At 35.3% G+C, this 21,840-nt stretch overlaps 1 protein-coding gene across 2 annotated transcripts in view; it reads left to right on the top strand.

Annotated features, from left to right (window-relative positions):
* ABCD2 (ATP binding cassette subfamily D member 2) overlaps window positions 1-21,840 on the top strand; it is a 58,361-nt gene that overhangs the window by 23,049 nt on the left and 13,472 nt on the right. For both annotated transcript variants that reach the window (XM_021092531.2, XM_085025174.1), the window contains 2 exons: window positions 16,368-16,513; window positions 20,191-20,275. In XM_021092531.2, coding sequence (XP_020948190.1) covers window positions 16,368-16,513; window positions 20,191-20,275 — 231 coding nt within the window. The remainder of the gene's footprint in view (window positions 1-16,367; window positions 16,514-20,190; window positions 20,276-21,840) is intronic.

Below are 21,840 nucleotides of genomic sequence, written 5' to 3'. Positions count from 1 at the left end.
AATATTCCATCTAAATAGAAACCAAAAGAGAACAGGGATAGCTACACTTATATCAGAAAAATAGACTTTAAGCCAAAAATGGTAAAAAGAGAGGAAAGTCATTATATAGTGAAAGTGGGTCATTTCATCATGAGGAGTTAACAGTTGTAATATATACACACTCAAAGATGGAGCACCTAAATATAGTAGGCAAATACTAATAGATATGAAGTGAGCTAGACAAAAATACATTAGTAGTTGGGGCCTTCAATATCCCACTTTCAACAGTGAGTAGATAATCCAGACAGAAGATCAACAAGAAATATTTGGCTTGAACCATACTTTAGACCAAATGGATATAGTAGACATAAACATACATTCCATGCAAAAGCAACAGAATATACTTCTTTGCAATCATATATGGACATTCCTTAGGAATATCGTATGACAGGACACAAAACAAGCCTTAGAAAATTTAAGAAGATTGAAATCATACCAAGTATTTTTCACACTGTAATAGTATGAAAGTAGAAATCAATAACAGAAGGAAAACTGGAAAATTTACAAATATGTGGCAATTAAACAACATATTCCTAAGTAACCAGTGAATCAAAGAAGAAATCAGAAAAGAAATTTCTTTTTTTAATTTTTTTTTTCCCCACTGTACAGCAGGGGATCAAGTTGTACTTACATGTATACATTACAATTTCATTTTTTCCCCACCTTTTGTTCTGTTGCAACATGAGTATCTAGACAAAGTTCTCAATGCTATTCAGCAGGATCTCCTTGTAAATCTATTCTAAGTTGTGTCTGATAACCCCAAGCTCCCAATCCCTCCCACTCCCTCCCCCTCCCATCAGGCAGCCATAAGTCTCTTCTCCAAGTCCATGATTTTCTTTTCTGAGGAGATGTTCATTTGTGCTGGATATTAGATTCCAGTTATAAGTGATATCATATGGTATTTGTCTTTGTCTTTCTGGCTCATTTCGCTCAGTATGAGAGTCTCTAGTTCCATCCATGGTGCTGCAAATGGCATTATGTCATCCTTTTTTTATGGCTGAGTAGTATTCCATTGTGTATATATACCACCTCTTCCGAATCCACTCCTCTGTCGATGGACATTTGGCATGTTTCCATGTCCTGGCTATTGTGAATAGTGCTGCAGTGAACATGCGGGTGCATGTGTCTCTTTTAAGTCGAGTTTTGTCCGGATAGATGCCCAAGAGTGGGATTGCGGGGTCATATGGAAGTTGTATGTATAGATTTCTAAGGTCTCTCCAAACTGTTCTCCATAGTGGCTGTACCAGTTGACATTCCCACCAACAGTGCAGGAGGGTTCCCTTTTCTCCACAGCCCCTCCAGCTCTTGTTATTTGTGGACTTATTAATGATGGCCATTCTGACTGGTGTGAGGTGGTGTCTCATGGTAGTTTTGATTTGCATTTCTCTAATAATCAGCGATGTTGAGCATTTGTTCATGTGTTTGCTGGCCATCTGTATATCTTCCTTGGAGAAATGTCTATTCAGGTCTTTTGCCCATTTTTCCATTGATTGATTGGCTTTTTTGCTGTTGGGTTGTATAAGTTGTTTACATATTCTAGAGATTAAGCCCTTGTCAGTTGCATCATTTGAAACGATTTTCTCCCATTCTGTAAGTTGTCTTTTTGTTTTCTTTTTGGTTTCTTTTGCTGTGCAAAACTTTTCAGTTTGATGAGGTCCCATGGTTTTATTTTTGCTCTCATTTCTATTGCTTTGGGAGACTGACCTGAGAAAATATTCATGATGTTGATTTCAGGGAGTGTATTGCCTATGTTTTCTTCTAGGAGTTTGATGGTGTCCTGTCGTATATTTAAGTCTTTCAGCCATCTGGAGTTTATTTTTGTGCATGGTGTGAGGGTGTGTTCTAATTTCATTGCTTTGCATGCAGCTGTCCAGGTTTCCCAGCAATGCTTGCTGAATAGACTTTCTTTTTCCCATTTGATGTTCTTGCCTCCCTTGTCACAAATTAATTGACCATAGGTGTCAGGGTTTATTTCCAGGTTCTCTATTCTGTTCCATTGGTCTGTCTGTCTGTTTTGATACCAATACCACACTGTTTTGGTGACTGTGGCTTTGTAGTATTTCTTGAAGTCTGGGAGAGTTATGCCTCCTGCTTGGTTTTTGTTTCTCAGGATTGCTTTGGCGATTCTGGGTCTTTTGTGGTTCCATATAAATGTTTGGATTGTTTGTTCTAGTTCTGTGAAAAATGTCCTGGGTAATTTGATAGGGATTGCATTGAATCTGTAGATTGCTTTGGGTAGTATGGCCATTTTTACAATATTGATTTTTCCAATCCAGGAACATGGAATAGCTTTCCATTTCTTTACATCTTCTTTGATTTCTTTGATTAAAGTTTTATAGTTCTCGGCATATAGGTCCTTTACCTCCTTGGTCAGGTGTATTCCGAGGTATTTGATTTTGTAAGGTGCAATTTTAAAAGGTATCGTATTTTTGTATTCCAGAAAAGAAATTTTAAAATATTTTGAAAGAAATGAAAATGGAAGTGTAATATACCAAAACCTAGAGGATGCAGCAGTAGCATTTCTAAGAGGAACATTTTTTTTTTTTTTTGTCTTTTGTCTTTTGTCTTTTTGTTGTTGTTGTTGTTGTTGTTGCTATTTCTTGGGCCGCTCCCTCGGCATATGGAGGTTCCCAGGCTAGGTGTTGAATCGGAGCTGTAGCCACTGGCCTTCGCCAGAGCCACAGCAACGCGGGATCCGAGCCGCGTCTGCAACCTACACCACAGCTCACAGCAATGCCAGATCCTTAACCCACTGAGCAAGGGCAGGGACCGAACCCGCAACCTCATGGTTCCTAGTCGGATTCGTTAACCACTGCGCCACCACGGGAACTCCAACAGGAACATTTATACCAATAAATGCTTAGATTCAGAAAAAAAGAGATCTCAAGTAAACTTATCTTTACACCTCAAGGAACTAGGAAAAAGAAGAACAAATGAAGGCCAAAGTTAGCAGAAACAAGGAAATAACAAAGAGAAGAGCATAAACAAATGAAATAGAGAGCCAGAAAAACAATAAAAAAGATGAACAAAACCAAGAACTGGTTGTTTGTAAAGTTAATATTGATGAAGCTTTAGCTAGACTAAGAGGAAAAAAAGAATAAATAAAACTACAAAGAAAAGAGGCATTACAAATGTTACCATAGAAATAGGATAATGAGACTTTACTATGAATGACTATATGCCAACAACTAGAAACTAAATGGAAGGTAGAAACCTAGAAGAAATGGATACTGCTTAGAAAAATACAGCTTACCAAGACAGAATCACGAGGAAGTAAAAAGTATCAATAACTAGTAAGGGGACTGAATCAGTCATCAAAAACCTCCAAAATAAAAGCTCCAGACCATGGTTTTACTGGTGAATTCTAACAAACATTTAAAGAATTAATAACAATATTTTCAAACTCTTCAAAAAATTGAAGAGGAGGGAACACTTCCAAACACATTTTATGAGTCCAGCATTACTCTGAAACAAAGCTGTTAAAGACAGTACAAGATAAGAAAACTACAGACCAATCCCTGATGAATATAAGTGCAAAACTTCTCAACAAATATTAGCAAACTGAATTTAACATCCCATTAAAAGAAACATACCACGGTCAAGCAGGATTTATCTCTGGGATGCAAGAATAGTTCAACATATGCAAATCACTAAACGTCATACACCGCATTAATGGAATGAAAGGCACAATAGATGCACAAAAGCATTTGACAAAATTCCACACCGTTTCATAAGAAAAACTCTCTATAAATTGGGTATAGAAGGAACATACTTTAACAATAAAGGCCTCATATGACAGACTTAGAGTTAATATCCCATTCAGTGGTGGAAGTTTGAAAGCTTTCCAGTAATTGTTCACTGTAAGTTGTTAAGAGAGTAGACTTTGATGTTCTCACCACAAAAAGAATGTGGCAATTACGAGGGGCGATAGAAGTGTCACATAACACTACAGTGATAAATATTTTGCTATATATAAGTGTATCAAATCAACATGTTTATAACAAACTTACACAATGCTGTATGTCAATTTTATCTCTAAAACTGGAAAAAAAGATTACTGAAATGTACACTTAAAATGGTTACTATGGAAAGTTCTATTTTATCACATTTTTTTAATGTGGGTGGGGAAGTACATAAATTCAAGTCTTTGCCTTGTTGTTATTTTGCAACAAACATTAATCACTGGGAAACTTTGTCTTAGTTGTGAAACTTTTTCTTAGTTGTTGCCTAAGCAAAAAGTCAACTATAAATTAGTTAAGGAGAAAAATGAGAATAAAAGTCTGCTTTTTTTAAAGCTAATTTTTTTTTTTTTAAATAGCCATTCTTTTTTGCCCTTTGTCTTTTTAGAGCTGCACCAGCAGCATATGGAAATTCCCAGGCTAGGGGTCTAATTGGAGCTACAGCTGCCAGCCTATGCCACAGCCGCAGCAATGCCAGATCCAAGCCGCGTCTGCGACCTACACCACAGCTCATGGCAATGCTAGATCCTGCTGAGTGAGGCCAGGGATTGAACCTGCAACCTCGTGGTTCCTAGTCAGATTTGTTGCCACTTCACCACAACAACTCCTAAATAGTCATTCTTAAAAGTCACTTTATCTTATACAACTTCTAGAAACAAAATTTTGTATTTATGTTTAAAACCTTTATAGGATCAATATCTTGCAAAAAAAGTATAGAATTTATTTAAATGTATATATGAACTAAGAAGGCCTAAATGTAGTATTTATGCCTTATATTCTAAAAGCTGAAAATTATCTTGTCTTTGTTTTAAAAGAAAGTTACTATAATTTCAAAATATTTGTCAGTAGATAATCTTAAACTTTTCTTCTGAGGATATATTCTCATGAATGTGTACTACCTGACATTTCATTGCATTAACTTATAGCAATAGAATATTGGTTAAGTACTAGTTTGGCAGAAAAAACAAAACAAAACAAAAAAAAACCCTGTAACTTAAATATAGAGTTGAGTCTTATGTACCTACAGAATAAACTTCATAAATCACAAACAGACCTTTATGATAATCCCCCATTTTACATTTTGTGATTAAAAGATTCCTTGGTAGAGGATGGATCTCTTTATGTAATGATCAAATGTAGATTCATTATTATTTTTATGGGGAAAATAAGTGGGTTTTGTTAAAGTGGATTTCTAATAATGTCATGCAGTATGCAGAAGAAAAAAGTGAACTACTGAAGGAAAAAATGTTCTGATCAAGTATATTGGGACTACTTTTCTTTTTTTTTTTTTTTTAAACCAAATCTTCAGAGAATTTGAAGAGCTGCTATGGCTCAGTTCGCAAGTTTGGAAACCTAAAATTCTTAAGAAATTGTGAAATCACCTCAATGTTTTCTCAGTTAATGTCTGCTGATACTTCAGCAATGTTAATAAATGAAAGTCAGATGAAAGAGAATCTGGGTCATAGTTCAAAAATACAAATAAAAAGCTGTGTTAGGAGTTCCCGTCGTGGCACAGTGGTTAACGAATCCGACTAGGAACCATGAGGTTGCGGGTTCGGTCCCTGCCCTTGCTCAGTGGGTTAACGATCCGGCGTTGCCGTGAGCTGTGGACACGGCTCGGATCCCACGTTGCTGTGGCTCTGGCATAGGCTGGTGGCTACAGCTCCGATTCGACCCCTAGCCTGGGAACCTCCATATGCCGCGGGAGCGGCCCAAGAAATAGCAACAACAACAAAAGACAAAAAAAAAAAAAAAAAAAAAAAAGCTGTGTTAGATAAATTAGCTTCAAAACAGCTTTCTGTCCTTCCATTTTCATTAATGATTGGATATATAACTACTGGAATATTTGATAAGTTTTAGCAAAGAACATTTTCTCCAAAATATAAATTTTGCAACTCTAAATTTAGTTTTGCTCAGATATTACTTAAAAAATTGTTTGGCAATTTTAGGCTACTTGAGACTTCATTTCCTGAGCAATGTGACTACAGTAATAATTGAAACTCTGTTTCTTTACAGTATTGGCTTCAGGAAGTACATCATCAGATGACCCTCAGGAAAATTCTTACACATGAATATAGATCCTGAATTTCTTTTGTCAATCATAGGTGCAGTTTCTCTGTCTTCCCAACCACACAAAAATAGATTTAGGATCTCTTGCTCTTGTTTTCACAAATCCATGGCTGATTAATCATTTAGTAATTTCCTAGTATATCTGTCTTCAGCCATTAAGCCCTCAGAAGCCCAGTCTTTAATTTGTTTAGTTCACTGGCTAATGAAGTAAGCTAATACTCACCAAAATAGGAGATTGAAACGTTTGGTGGGGGTTAGGGAAATAGGGAGTGAAGGTAAGGAAGGAAGGTAGGGAAGAAGGAAAGAGTGAAGGAAGGGATGGAGGAAGGAAGGATGAAAGGGAGGGCAGGAAGAAGGAGAGAAAATAATAGGTGTTTACTGACCAAAGTAGCAAGATCTTGGGTTTCTTTGTACTCCCTTTTTTTTAAATCCTCCAGGGTATCTCGTTTGTATATATTACATATTTCTCCTCAGCAACAGTCTCCAGTTTGGCAACAACCCACCATGTAATTCTGTTCCCAAAGCTCCTACTGTCACTACCTTCCTTGGCAGAAATACCTGGGGACAAAAATTTTAACCATGATCTTCTTACTACTGTCATACACCAAGGCCCAAATAATTACAATAAGGCCAACAAATCTAAAATTGTGGGATCCATGTTTCCCGCAATTTTATATGAAAAGATAATTTGTACAAATTTCTATTCATCCTTGACTTTGAAGTCTAAGAAATAAAAGGTTAAGAAAGTGACAGGATTAGGAGTTCTCATCCAGGCCCAGCAGAAACGAATCTGACTAGGAAGCATGAGGTCGCAGGCTCGATCCCTGGCCTCAGTGGGTTAAGGATCCGGCGTTGCCTTGAGCTGTGGTGTAGGTCACAGACAAGGCTCGGATCCGGTGTTGCTGTGGCTCTGGCACAGGCTGGAAGCTATAGCTCCGATTGGACCCCAAGCCTGGGAACCTCCATATGCCATAGGTGTGGCCCTAAAAAGACCAAGGGAAAAAAAAAAAGATGACAGGATTATAATCTAAGGACTGAAATAAATTTGACTAAGCATTTTTTTTTAAAAAAAGAGAAAAAGAAAAAAGAAATGGGGGTGTGATAGCAACGATAACTGTACTTCATATCTTGGGGAAATTATTGTTCTTTATATTTTGGCAATGCTCTACTCTTTTTTTTAAATCAGTGTTTATTAAAGACAGCGAATAAAGACACAGTCACTCTCAATATGTGCTGCTGTCTAAGTTGGTTATAAACAGAAACATGCAATTACTTAACTAAAAGCCAGAATAAATGCCTCAAGAAAGATAATAAGTGCTATTGAAATGTTCAAAATGAGAAAAAATGTTGACCTTGGTTTTGAAAGTTAAGATTTTAACAATTGTCATAAATTAGATGTTTCTCCAATGTCTAAGTAGACCAGAAATGCCACGGATTCAAGTAAGCATGAGCTTTTCATTTTTGTTTTTTTTGAGACTTCCCTCTAAGCAAGGGTGGCCTATCCACCCTCTCCCTAATACACCAGGCTGAGAAAAGCAAATGTTTATCAGACTGAGCTCTGGTAATCTCATGTCATTAGTACTTACTGAAAATAATAGTGTCCATTTCCTAGGTTCTTCAGCATTGGTAAGGTGTTCTTTCGGCTGAAGATCTTAGAATTACTTCTTAAAGTCCTCTAGTGCTTTTGAGGGGCTGCCATTTCCCTGTTTCTATCTAAGAAGCGCATCTCCTTTTTTGAATAAATGACAAGTCTAAACAGTTTAAATTTTAACCTGTTAATACTTCTTCAAAAACATAGCAAAAGAAGATATCAACTTGTTTCACTTTTTTTTTGTCAGAATATATTCTGAAATTATAAATAACATATATTATTTGTCAGCTCAGTATATGTTTACTAACTAAACCCCTTCATTCACAGGGTAGTATATTGAAATACCATGTTACTTAATCTTCTATACTGAATGTAAATGCTGCTTAATAAAGTAGTTAGGAATCACATTTTAAAATTAAATACAACATAAAAATCCTAAATTTGGTTGTACACAGGAATGATAGCATGACTAATGAGAATGTGTAGAAAATTAAAAATAGATAACTTTACTTCTGACTATCCTTTAATGTATGAATAGTACCTATTGATTATGCTCTGCAGGAGTCATGCTAAATAGAATATTTTAAATTGATTAAGTTGGAGTTCAAAGGGATTAAAAATACAAATCCTCTGAATTCATCTGCCTCTTATTTCAGGTTAATAAAATAATAATCATATGAAAAATATCTACCTCTGATTTTTTTTAAAAGCCCACTACTTGACCTTAAATATTTTCTCAGTCTTAATTATTAAACCTTCTCTAATCATTTTGTCCCAAATTTATGGGGAATAACAAACCATCATTCCTTTATAGTTCTTACTCACTTTCAAAAATTTCTGTGTTCTTCAGCTGTCTTTCTTAGAAAAGCTTATGACATGAAATCTCAGCTTTTAGAAGTGCCAGCATTTAACCCATGTTTTCTTTGATGGCATTTCTACTCATCCCTTTAATGATATAGGTTATATATCTTTAAAATCAAATGAGTACGAGGAGTGTGTTCATTTAAGTAGGATTCAGGCTAGCCAGCCCTTGTTCATCTAAAAGCATTCTGGAATAAAGGAAAAATGTGATATGGGTTAATCCAGGAGTACTCCTGGAGCCCCATATCTAAAAGGTTACACATACAGTGGCCTTGCTGCCCTCAAAATAGATAAATCTGGACCTGAGGAGAGGGAGTTGTTACTGGGACAGATTTTGCCATTATTGAGTCTCTGTTTATAGAATATAAGCTAGAAAGGGCATCTGTATGTCTCGGGACAACACTGGGAGTATTCTTCTAAATCTGTAGTATGCCTATTGGCAAGTTATAACTGTACAATGAACATCTGATAAATGATTGATTAAAGGAATGAATGAATTTCCCTACTGGTTTGGTTTTTATTGCCAAATTGGCCTGCCTTCTTCTAATAATTAGGAAGCAAACTATTTAACCCTCTTTATGATGGTGATAAATATTTGCCACTTAACATGTCTCTTTACAAAGAAACAATTTTAGCCATGGATAAGGCTCAGTAATATTGTTGTAGTTAATTCATTTCTATTCCTTTGCTTTCTGACTATTAGACTCAAAGCAAGTAAACGTTGCATAAAGATACTTGGACAATTGGCTAACAGAATTGTAAATTATACGTTTTAGTACCTCCTATGTAGTAACTGGTGCAGTTTTGGTTTTTAAAAATCTCTTAAAAAGATCTATAAATATGAACACGATTTCTTGTAGCTTTTTATTTTTATTGCTTGGGAAATTTTTTTCATATTTAACTCTGTTATGGGCTAATTTATAAGAATAATAATGGAGAAAATCTTCCTTTGCCTCTAAGTTTTCATCATGAATCCATTATTAGGTTAAACTATATGGAATTGTAATTTTTTTTTGGTCAACAGGTAAAGTATCAGGAATTTCATACAGTAATCTAATGTAATGATAAATACTCAATGAAGCCGAAGTTTGCATTCTTACAGTTTGGGAGTACTTTGGGAGTATTAACAAACGGTATTCTTATTACTTGGAAATAAACACAGTCACTACTTTTAAGAGGCTGTGCACATCTCTGCTCTGGTACCTAGAAATATCTTATCCTAGATATATAATTTTAGTAATCATGAATCTATCTTTTCAGGTGAATATCTTCTTTTTGCTGCATACTTATTCTAAGAATATTAGGAATGATTTATGCAGTGAGAACTCAAATCGAATTCTTGATGTTCATATCTGATGACATGATAGGTCCCAGCATGTATGCTTACATGAATTATTAATAGCTAGATTTTATGGTGTTCAGATTACTGATTTATTACTATGGCAACAGAGCAGTACTTAGCTGTACCTTATTCTTAAACTTATCTCACACCCTAAATACAGTTAATATTGCTGTATATATATAAAAATATGAGTATAAACCCTAATAAATGGCAACACATTTTACCAAAACAATCACATATTGTCAGATACTGAACACAGAAAAGTAGGGCATATATAATGCAAATTATAAACGTATCCTGAGTCATTTGTAATATAACTATAAAAAACCATAATCCATGGGAATGGATTTGATCTTAAATAATTTCACTATTAAAATTAACAGTTTTGGAGTTCCTGTCATGGCGAAGCAGAAACTAATCCGACTAGGAACCATGAGGTTGTGGGTTCGATCCCTGGCCTCGCTCAGTGGGTTAAGGATCTGGCGTTGTCTTGAGCTGTGGTGTAGGTTGCAGACAAGGCTTGGATCCCTCATTGCTGTGGGCCTTTAATGAATATATAATTTTATGAAAAATTTTTGTGTAATTTCATCGAGTCCCTTCACCTGTATTTTCAAAGTAGCAATTTTCTTTTTTTTGTGATGAGATTTTTTTTTTTTTTTATGTCTTTTTGCCATCTCTTGGGCCACTCCCGTGGCATATGGAGGTTTCCAGGCTAGGAATGGGAGCTGTATCTGCTGGCCTTCACCAGAGCCACAGCAACACGGGATCCAAGCCGTGCCTGCGACCTACACCACAGCCCACCGTGATGCCAGATCCTTAACCTACTGAGCAAGGCCAGGGATCGAACCCGCAACCTCATGGCTCCTAGTGGGATTCGTCAACCACTGCGCCATGACGGGAACTCCGAGAATGTTTTATATTTAAAAATAAAGTCGACAAAGTAGCAATTTTCATACTCTATTTTATTTAAATCTTACACTGATTGAATTTTTTAAAACTTAGTTACCTAAAAATAATGTTTTCTTTTTTGTCTTGTCTTTATTTTTTTAAATCAGGAACACATGGTCAACATAGTATTAGGCTTATAAACTCAATAGGAAATTAACCATTGCAAAAACAAAATTTAACCATAATTAAAAATCCTTATGAGATAAATTTCTTTCTCTTCATCAAATAGACTTGACAGATTTTGAAAGGCACCAAGAAATAATATTAAATTAACATCTCTAAAGTAGTTAAAACATTTTGTTTCTCAAAATTCCTCTTACAAAGAAAACATTTGGCAGCTTTATACATACTAATAGCTTCAAGTTCTCATAAACAGCGCCATTAAACTAAAATGGTGCTCTCGTTACTAAAAGAAATACTTCTGGATAAACTTGAGTTACTTTCTTAGGTGTTTAACAGAATACACTGTCTAAAATCTAGAAATTAGGTACTTTATTAGTTATGTTGAGAATAATAAAAATTTACTATGAAGTAAAACCACACATCTCTTGGTTGGCCAAATAGAAATTCTTTTGCATCTGCTCTGTTTTAAAGATACTGCCTTTTCTCATAGGTAGAGAACTTAAAACTAAGTAGAAATGAACTTTTTTGTTTCCATAATGATTTGTTGAATGCCTATTATGCTTGTACTATAATAAGTGCTCTGACAATGTTGCTTCATTTAAGTTTTATAAAAAACCTGCTGTTTTGTTTAGTCCTGAAAACAAATGCAATAAAGTAAGCTTTACTTTGCAAACGAGACAACTATAGCTCAGAATTTGAGATATGTTGCTAGTAAAAGATGAAATCAGGATTCCAGCCCAGAATCCTCTTTCTAGAGCCCATTATCACAACCATGCCTTTATACTATCTTCCTTGATATGTAGATATAAAATATAATTTCATCAAATATTCCCAGTTAATCAAGTCTTATGATGGAATCCTGTAGAAATAATTTTGAAATGAATGTTCAGATATATTTTAATCATTGTAGTCTCAGTTATGTATTGCGTCATGGCTGTTCTGTGGTTTGAATTATATCTGGGGTTTATGCTAAGGAAATCTGTGCTTCTGATTTATGTTAAATTGGAACTGGCATCACTATGGAAGTTAGCAAAAGTACTGACTCCTAAGATTTCTTTGTATTTCTTTTTCTGAGTAATCTCAGGGTACTAACTGAAAAATTGTTCAATGGCCGTGGGGGGCCAATATCTATTTTATGCTACTGTTACTATTACCAGATATTAAAGATATTATAACAGTATATGAATGCTTAAAATGATGGAAATAAATGTGTGTCCTAATTCTATTTTTTTTTTGTTTTTTTTTGTTGTGTTTTATTTTTTATTTTTTTATTTTTCCTAATTCTATTTTTAAACAAGCTATGGTTAGACTGGAGAGGGAAGATAAAGAAGAGAGTAGGAGAGTGAAACAAGCATATGGTAGAAGTGACTAGAAATGATGCAGCCACTTGGGAAAAAATTGTTAACTTCCTCAAAAAGTTAAACATAGAATTACCATATGCCCCACTCCTAGGTGTATGCCCACTATTCATAATAGTCAAATAGCGGAAACAACTGAAATATCCAGAATAACAAATTTTGGCATGTCCATACAATGGAATTTAATTCACTCATAAAAAGGAATGAAATACTGTTAGATGCTATAGCATGGATGAACCTGAAGATATTGTGCTGATGGAAGGAAAAGACCATATATTATATGATTTCGTATATAGGGAGTGTCCAGAATAAGCAAATCCACGGGGACAGGAAGTAGATTAGTGGATGCTGGGGCCTGGGCGGAGGGAAGAACCAGGAGTGTCTGTGATTGGCTATGGAGTTTCTTTTTAGGGTAAAGAAAATGTTCTTGAATTAGATAGTGGTGATGGTTAAAAGGTTGAATTTTATAATATGTGAATTATATCTCAATTTTAAAATGTGACCAGAGATTCCTTACAGTTGTAAAGACGCCATTGAAAAATCTTATTATATAAATGCATATATGTAATTGAAATATAAATATTTTTATTTTAAAATGTTAGTTAAATATGTTATGAAATAACCCTGTGCTATCTATCCTTCAACTAAATTATTTGCATATTATGGGAAAACAGGTAGATAATTGATCTACAAAACACATTCTGTATTTAAAACTTTCAACTCTCTCTCTCTACACACACACACACACACACACACACACACACACACACACACACACACACACCTAAGTATTTTTTTATGTAAGTTGCCATAAATAAATCTTCACCCTTAACTTCTTTAGGGTATACAGCTGACCTTTGAACAATGCAAGGGTTAGAAGTGCTCACCCAGCGCAGCTGAAAATCCATGTATAATTTATAGTCAGCCCTCCTTATCTGCGGTTCCACATCTGCAGATTCAACCAACTGCAGATTGTGTAATATTGTAATATTTACTATTAAAAAAAAATCTGCATGTAAGTGGGCCTGCGTACTTCAAATCCATGTTGCTCAAGGGGCAACTATATTTTCAAAGAGCAAGAATAGTCTCTAACATATCCTTAGTACTAGGATCAAATTCATAAAAATTAGCATTGATATATTATCATCTAAACATACTTTTGTTGATTCTCAAACTGGCCCCTGTACACAGAAGGCAAGAAGAGACGGAAGAAAGAGGCAGAGTACTCCAGATTGGCGATTGGCAAGTTTGTGTATGAGGCTTGTCTTGGGTGGCACCAACATGAGTTGATCTCTACCCCTGTCCATTAGAATATTAAAAGGTTTACATAGAGGCCTTAATGGAACTCAGTCATGTATACCATCCAGGTGCTCTCAGCACCACACTGAACTCTCAAGGCTGCGTCCCTGAAAGTAGTTGCCGCTGAAATAATCCCTCAGCCTTTTTTGATTTTGTATGACATTGATATTTGTAATGAGAGCAGGACTAGTGTTGTTGTTGGTTTATAAAGTCCCTCAATTTGGGTTTGTTTCCTAATGATACATTTCAGATTACGCATTTGTTTTGCAATGGTACTACCTGTATTAATTTCCAAGATCTGCTGTAACCAAAAACTTGGTGGTTTGAAACAACAGAAATTTATTTTCTCACAGTTCTAGAGGCCAGAAGTCCAGTCAAGGTGATGGCAGGTCTACTCTCTCTCTGGAAGCTGCTGGGGAGAATCTTTTCTTGCCTCTTCCAGCTTCTGCTGATGCCAGGCATTCCTTGGCCGGTGACAGTATAACTCATATCTCTGCCTCAGTATTCATATGACTTTCCTGTGTTTTTTTCCTCTTCTTTAAAGGCACTTTTTGGATTTAGGGTCCATCTGGTTAATCCAGGATGATCTTATCTCAAGATACTTGATTTAATTCCATCTGCAAAGACCCTTTTCCAAATAAGGTCACATTTCACAAATACCAGGCATTAGGACTTGGACCTATCTTTTGAAATCCACAATTCAACCCACTATACCATCTAAATGATGATGCTTCCTTCTCAAAGGATGAGTATCAGAATGTATCAAATGTAAAGAGAGATAGAAAATAGATGCTTTGTTTAAAAAATTATGAATTCATCCTGATACTCTAAAAATTATAGGGTTTTTTGGAGTTCCTGTCGTGGCTCAGTGGTTAGCGAATACGACTAGGAACCTTAAGGTTGCAGGTTCAATCCCTGGCCTCGCTCAGTGGGTCAAGGATGCAGCGTTGCCGGGAGCTGTGGTTGTGGGTCACAGACATGGCTCGGATCCCTCGTTGCCGTAGCTGTGGCATAGGCCAGCAGCTACAGCTCCGATTAGACCCCTAGCCTAGGAACCTCTATATGCTGCAAGAGTGGCCCTAGAAAAAGCAAAAAGACACACACACACAAACACACACACACACACACACACACACAAATAGGGTTTTTTTTCTTGCCTTCCTTCATTCCATTTTATTATCCCCCTTCCACAGTAAGAACCCTACCTGTAAACATTATCAACATGCTTACACTATTTGGATAATCCTATAACACAAATTAATAGTTTCAGAATTGCTGTCGCTATATCACTAGCAACAAGAAACTTGACAAATAGGTTTCAAGATTTCTTTGTAATTCTTTTGGTCTTCAACTGAAGTTATATAACCAAATCTAAAAGTTACCTGGACCAGTCCCTTCCCTTCCTCTTCTATGTCATTATGTTATTCATTTGACATACTGTTCACTTGTTCTTATTTGTATTCAGTTTTAGGGTTTCTTCCTTCATCGTTATCAGTTTAATTTTTTGAATTATAACATTAAGATGATTCTAAAAGTAAACACTTTAATGAAAGGGTAGAGTCTTCACTCCCTCCCCTGTCTGTTTTACCATGTTCCTCCCATCTCCTATAGAGAATTGATTTCATTAGTTTCTGCTTTACTGTGTTTCCTTTTGTAACTATAAGCAGATAAATGTGTATTTTCTTATTTTGCTTTCATTTTACATAAAGGTAGTATGCTGCATGTCAATGCTTCTATCAAATGGGGATAGTTTTTGCCCCTAGAGGATAATATCTGCAAACCATTATTGCTATTATTACTTTTTTTTTTCTTTTTTGGTCACTGCTGTAGTGGATGTCATATCTAATAGGTTGAAACCAAGTATGCTGCTAAAACATTCTGTAATACACAGGCTAGACCTCAATAACAAAGAAGTATCTGGTTTAATATACCCATAATGCTTCTGCATTATACAGAGAAAACCTGCTAGACATCTACTTTGCACTTCACTTTTCAATTTAACAATATATTATAGAAATCACTCTACATCGATTCAGAGATCATTCACATGCTGTTTTATGGCTGCATAGAATAGGTACCATATTTTATTCAGTCTGTCTCCTTTGTATGGGCTTGTTCTCAATATTTTGCAATTACGAATAATGTTGCAATGATAATCTTACCCACATTTTTGGTGGTGGTGGCGATTTTTTGGAAGTGTATCTTCAGAATAAATTCTTAGAGGTAGGATAAAGGCCGGATGATGCATTGGTTTGCCAAATCCTCTTCCAGGGGTTGTACCATTTTGCATTTTCAGTATTATGAAAGTATCTGTCCACAAACTTGCCAACTGAGTTGTCTTTTGAACTTCTGCCCACCTGATAGGAAACTCAGCATAGTTTTAATTTGCATTTCTCTTACCATAAAGAGTATAGATTTTTTAAAGTTTTGTTTGTTCACAATGCTGGGTCAAAACTTCAAATTTTATAGTATTTAACCCAAATAACTTTAGATGAAATACAGAAGCAACATTTATAAAATACAACAGAACAAATATGTGTTTCTGTTCTGGAAATATCCAAGCATTTCTTGTAGAAACGTTGCCTGTGGCTCTGTCTGCATATGGTTTTTACATGAATATAACAGTGTATTATCCTACCACGTCTGAGAGAGAAATACGCATCACCAGGTAATAAATATAATCCTAGAAATACAATATTTAAAGTCTACTCTGGAGTTTTCAGACCACCAAGATGTCACACTGAGTAAACTAAACCTATATGCTTGATGTTTTACAGGCCATACATGTCTCTCGGAAGTCTTCGGGATCAAGTCATTTACCCTGATTCAGTGGATGACATGCATGATAAGGGCTACACAGACCATGATCTAGACTGTATCCTACACCATGTGCATCTCTATCATATAGTTCAAAGAGAAGGAGGTAAAATATATCATCCAGGTTTTTTTCATTCATTTAACTTCATTTAAAAAAAAATAAACTTGAGTTTAATTTGAATACATGCTATTATTGGGAACATAAGCACACAACATGGAGTTTATAGCTTTTATTGCTTTTCCATTACTGACATCTTCTTTTCTCCTTGTGTTATATTTCATGTAGCACACTAGACTTTTTACTGTGTTGCTAGCATTTGAGAACAGTCCTTTTTCCTATTTGAATGAACATGTGTCCATAAGGCCACAGTCAGTCTAAATGTATATTATTAGTCCATAACAGAAATATTCTATCCAGCTATCTGTCCCAGGCTACGGGTCTAATCGGAGCTGTAGTCACCGGCCTACTCCAGAGCCACAGCAACACAGGATCCGAGCCGCGTCTGCAACCTACACCACAGCTCAAGGCAACACGGGATCCTTAACCCACTGAGCAAGGGCGGGGATCGAACCCCCAACCTCATGGTTCCTAGTCAGAGTCGTTAACCATTGTGCCACGACGGGAACTCCAGGAAACTTATTTTTGGCTAAGTTTGAAATCCAGTAATCCGAATAGAAATTTATAATAAACATAGAATATTCTGTTCTTTTAGAAGTCATCAAGAAGTTTTGAAACTATTTTTAAGACTGTGCCAATCTTAGTAATGTAATAGTAATTATTACAGTTTACTGAGTGCTTACTATGCAGAGTATAACATTAAGCAGTCATCTTATTTAATGTTTGTAACTGTCCAATGATGTGGGTTTTACTAACCCCTTTTTAGAGGTAACATTCAAAAGTTTAGTATCCCCACCCCCACCCCAGGGGCCACAGTGGTAGGACAGGCTTTCAAACACAGATCTGACTTGGGATTTGATGTTTTATATCAGGCTATGCCCCTGCGCTGTGCTGTCTCAGCTTCTTCACTGCTAAGATTGTTATATCCTTGCACATTAAAAAAAAAAAAAAAAAAAAAAAGCAGCCCAGGAAATTCACTTATCTGATCCTTAAAACATGTTTCATTTCTGTTTTTTTTTTTTTTTTTTTTTTTTTTTTATGGCCGCTCCTGCGGCATATGGAGGTTCCCAGGCTAGGGGTCCAATTGGAGCTGTAGCAGCCAGCCTATGCCACAGCCTACAGCCTACAGCCTACGCCACAGCAATGGCAGGATCGGAGCTGCATCTTCGACCTATACCACAGCTCATGGCAACGCCAGATCCTTAACCCACTGAGGCCAGGGATGGAATCCACAACTTCATGGTTCCTAGTAGGATTCGTTTCCGCTGCGCCATGATGGGAACTCATGAAACGTTTTTAAACAAAGCAAGAAAGCATTTAAATTTGCAAGGACGTCACTTGAAAGAAGCCTGCTAAAGTTCTAGTTTGATTAGCTTCTAATTTGCTTAGAAGAATGCTTTGCTTTAATAAAAGATGGATTTCAAAACTATGTTTCATTCTATGAAAGAGGTTACAAAGTAGAAAGGAGTAGAAGTGTTAAATGGGCATGAACTAGAGCAGTTTGTACAGTTTTAGGAAGCAGGAAAATCATTCACTTCTTAGCTGGCTTAGTCTATTTCAGCATCAGAGGGGGTAGTATATGACTCAGAGATTTGATTTATATGTTCTGTGATCAAGAAATATTGTCAACTAAAACCTTTGGGAATAAAGGACATGATTTATTTAACTGTAAAATTGAAGGTTCCTTTGACCCAAATACTTTTCTCTTGTGCCTTCTCGGTTGGCAGGGGGAAAAAACAAATGAGCCCAGAATATTTCTCCACTGTGTAGCAATCTGAGCCTATTTTTCAAATCCTCATTTTTGTTTCATAAATGCTATAAAATTAAGTCATAAAGAAAATTTTGTAAGTTTTCACTTGAAGCAAGAATTTTGAGTTAGGTCGTATTTTGAGATTTATTTTTCCTAATATAAAATTATAAATAGATAGAATATTCCTGGAAGTTTGCCCAAGAATGAACACTGGTCCCTACTGGGAAGTATTGCTGGGAAATATGAAAATTTTTCTTTTCAATCCAGTGCACAAAAAAACATGAAACTCTTATTTTCTTTCCCTTTGACCACGTTTACTTAGAAATTTTAATAAAGGTGAAAATTCAGCTGAAAGAGAAAAAAGAGGGCAAAGGCCTGCATTCTTTCCAAATAAGAAAATTAAGCCTTGAATACTTGGGATTCAGAAATGTTGGGGGGGGGGTGGGGAGGAGAGACTGTGTGTGTGTCTGTGTGTGAAATTTTGACAGTCATTGTCTTTGAAAATCAGGCTTTGCCTAGTTTGCTCCATTTTCTTATATTCCTACTTCAGAAAAATATTTGATATGACTGTCTTTCTAACAGACTCCATGGTTTTGTTTCTAGGTAACTCTTTTTTCTTTTTATAAAATTAAGAAAGACCATAAAAGTAATTTAAAAATCATAAAATTTTCAAATATAAAAATGTATAACCTAAAAAGTAAAAGTCTAATTCCATTCACAGAAATGTGTGTTTATTTATAGAAATGTGATATTTACTTATATATGTGTATGTGTTCATGTTTCTAGTGAAAACTATTAAAATAAAATTTTTCCATGACTTTATTTTATAGGATTTATGAAGCATAAGTAAAGATTTGAAAAACAGGTGCAGATTGCTACACAGTGGAGAAATGCTCTGAGCTTAAAAAAATTTCCACCTGCCAACTGAGAAGGCAAAAGAAAAAAGTACTGGAGTCAAAGGAACCTTTAATTTTGCGTATTTAAATAAATAAGGTTCTTTGTTCCACTCAGCTCCAAAGTTTTAGTAAGCAATTGAAAATCTACGTATAACCATAGTAAGGTCTCTGTACCCAAGATTCCTCCATATCTGCCATTCTGCATTTGCAAATTCAACCAACCACAGATTGTTCAGTACAATCACAATCACTATTGAAAAAAGATACATGTATAAGTGGACCCTCCATAGTTTAAATCCATGCTGTTCAAGGGTCACCTGAATCCCAACACACACACCCAATTCTGAAATTTGTTTGTTCATATAAAACATATCCTGGGTACATTTCTATAGCAGTATGTATTGATCTAACTTATTTTTTTAACAGGAGCCTTGCTCTGTGAGTAAATATCCAACAGAAAGTCAGTAAGATATTGTAAGAGATGGCATAGACAAACTGTAAAAGCATGTAGACCTACATAGAAATCCTAGCTCTAATAGCTAGCTATGTAAACTTGATATGTCAACTGCTCCATGAATTTCAGTTTATCCACTTATAAAACTAATTATAGCTAGTTCATAAGGTTGTGAAATATGCGCTTCGAAAACTCAGATAAAATGTCAGGTACATAGAAGCCATTTATTTTGCAGTAGGCCCTTGCGAATGTATTCATTTTTTTCTCCCAGCACCATCCAAAATAAGTATACTGACTCTTTGAAGATATTCAGAAATGAACACATTTTCACAATGTCAGTATTTAGAATTCTTAAATGTTTTGTCAGTATGAGTAATTATTACCATTAGAAAATATCAAATCTGAAACAGAAGGTTTAAACATGAGGCTCTCCAGTTTATCCAAGCATGTTCTCTGAAATATCAATTTCTTTGTATTAATAACTTAAACTTGCTAGGAATCACTTGTCTAGGTAAAAAGAGTAACAATTAAAAGATGCTTTATAAAATGTGTGTTTTTTTTAAAGGATGGGATGCAGTTATGGACTGGAAAGATGTCCTGTCAGGGGGAGAAAAGCAAAGAATGGGCATGGCTCGTATGTTTTATCACAGGTAAGTGCATCATACTCAAGTAACTACTATTCCATTGTTGTAACCAAAAACCCTTTGGACAGGATGCAGCATCCTCATCTTTAAAGATATCTTACTAAAAAACAAATACTTAGAATTTACAGTTTTTTAGTATCTTAGTTTTTTTTTTTTTGATGTGTCAGAAATCTCCAAGTATTCTTTCTATTTCTTTTATGTTGAGTAATGCTAGATGACAAAATTACTTTTTTTTCTGCTGAATTGAGTATAGTAGTTTGATTTTTTAAAATTGTATTGAAGTATAGTTGATTTACCAAAATTAAGTTTTTGTGTGCTGTGCCCTAAGTTTGAAAGTAGGATTATTACTATTTTTATTACTATTTTTAAAATGTGAAGAATATAATAACTACTTGTATGCTGTTGTGAACACAGTGGGTAGGCATTCAGTAATACTTAAATAATTAAGAAATATTAAAACTATTCTGATTTGTTTCTTTTATTTGCCCTATTCTGTGAAAAAAAAAAATCTCCCCTTTTTAATATTAGACCTCTGGCAATGAGAACCTGTTGGGCAAAAAACACTTAAGAGTTATGTATATGAATGCCTGAATATACCATAAGGTGGGGCATATGCAACATTTTTGAAGCAGTTGCAGTGGAAGCAATAATACTTTATTAGGGAATTTTTTTTTTTTTTTTGGTCTTTTTAGGGCTGCACCTGCAGCATATGGAAGTTCCCAGGCTAGAAGTAGAATTGGCACTACAGCTGCCAGCCTACACCAGAGCCACAGCAATGCAGGATTTGAGCCACATCTGTGACCTACATCACAGCTCATGGCAATACCAGATCCTTAACCTGCTGAGCAAGGCCAGGGATCAAACATATTCATGGATACTAGTTGGGTTTATTACCACCGAACCACAAAAGGAACTCCCTAGGGAACTTTTTAAAGCTGATAAAAACAGAAAAAAAAAAAAATATATATATATATATATAAATATATATGTCAATATCAAGTGAGCCTCATTAAACACTTAGCAACTGGTTTGCTATAAGTTTTTTAAATATCTTTTATTACGAAAAAACAGTAAAACCTTTATCAGAGAAGAGAAAATCATAAGATGCACCTCATATTCCCATCACACTGTTTCAACAGGTCTAACATTTTATAGCAATTGATTTATCTGTTTTTTATTTATGAGATATTTTAAAGCAAATCCAAAATCATGGTTTTTTTTCATTAAATATTTTGGCAACAATCTCTGACATATTAAAATATTCCTAACATAATAACATGCCATAATCATAACTGAGAAAGTTGATAATAATCATTTAAAATCATCTAATACCTGGTTCATTTTGTTTCCCTGATTGTCTCAAAAATATCTTTTTATACTTGATTTGTTCAGACCAAGATATAAACTTTACATACCAAATTTTGTTGTTGTATATCTCTTAATTATTTTTTAATTTAAAGAATCCCTGCTTCTCCCTGCCTCTGCCCCCCACCTTGCCATTTTTTATGCCATTGACTTGTTAAAGAAACAGGTCAGCGCTCCATGGTGGCCTAGTGTTTAAAGGATCAGAT

This window comes from Sus scrofa, chromosome 5, assembly GCF_054392235.1.
Source record: "Sus scrofa isolate SSC_HxYL_T2T_F1_AM1 chromosome 5, Sscrofa_HxYL_maternal_Yorkshire_Landrace_v2.0, whole genome shotgun sequence".
NCBI lineage: Eukaryota > Metazoa > Chordata > Mammalia > Artiodactyla > Suidae > Sus > Sus scrofa.
The sequence above is the reverse complement of the archived record's forward strand: the minus strand, read 5'-3'. Positions and strand labels throughout refer to the sequence as shown.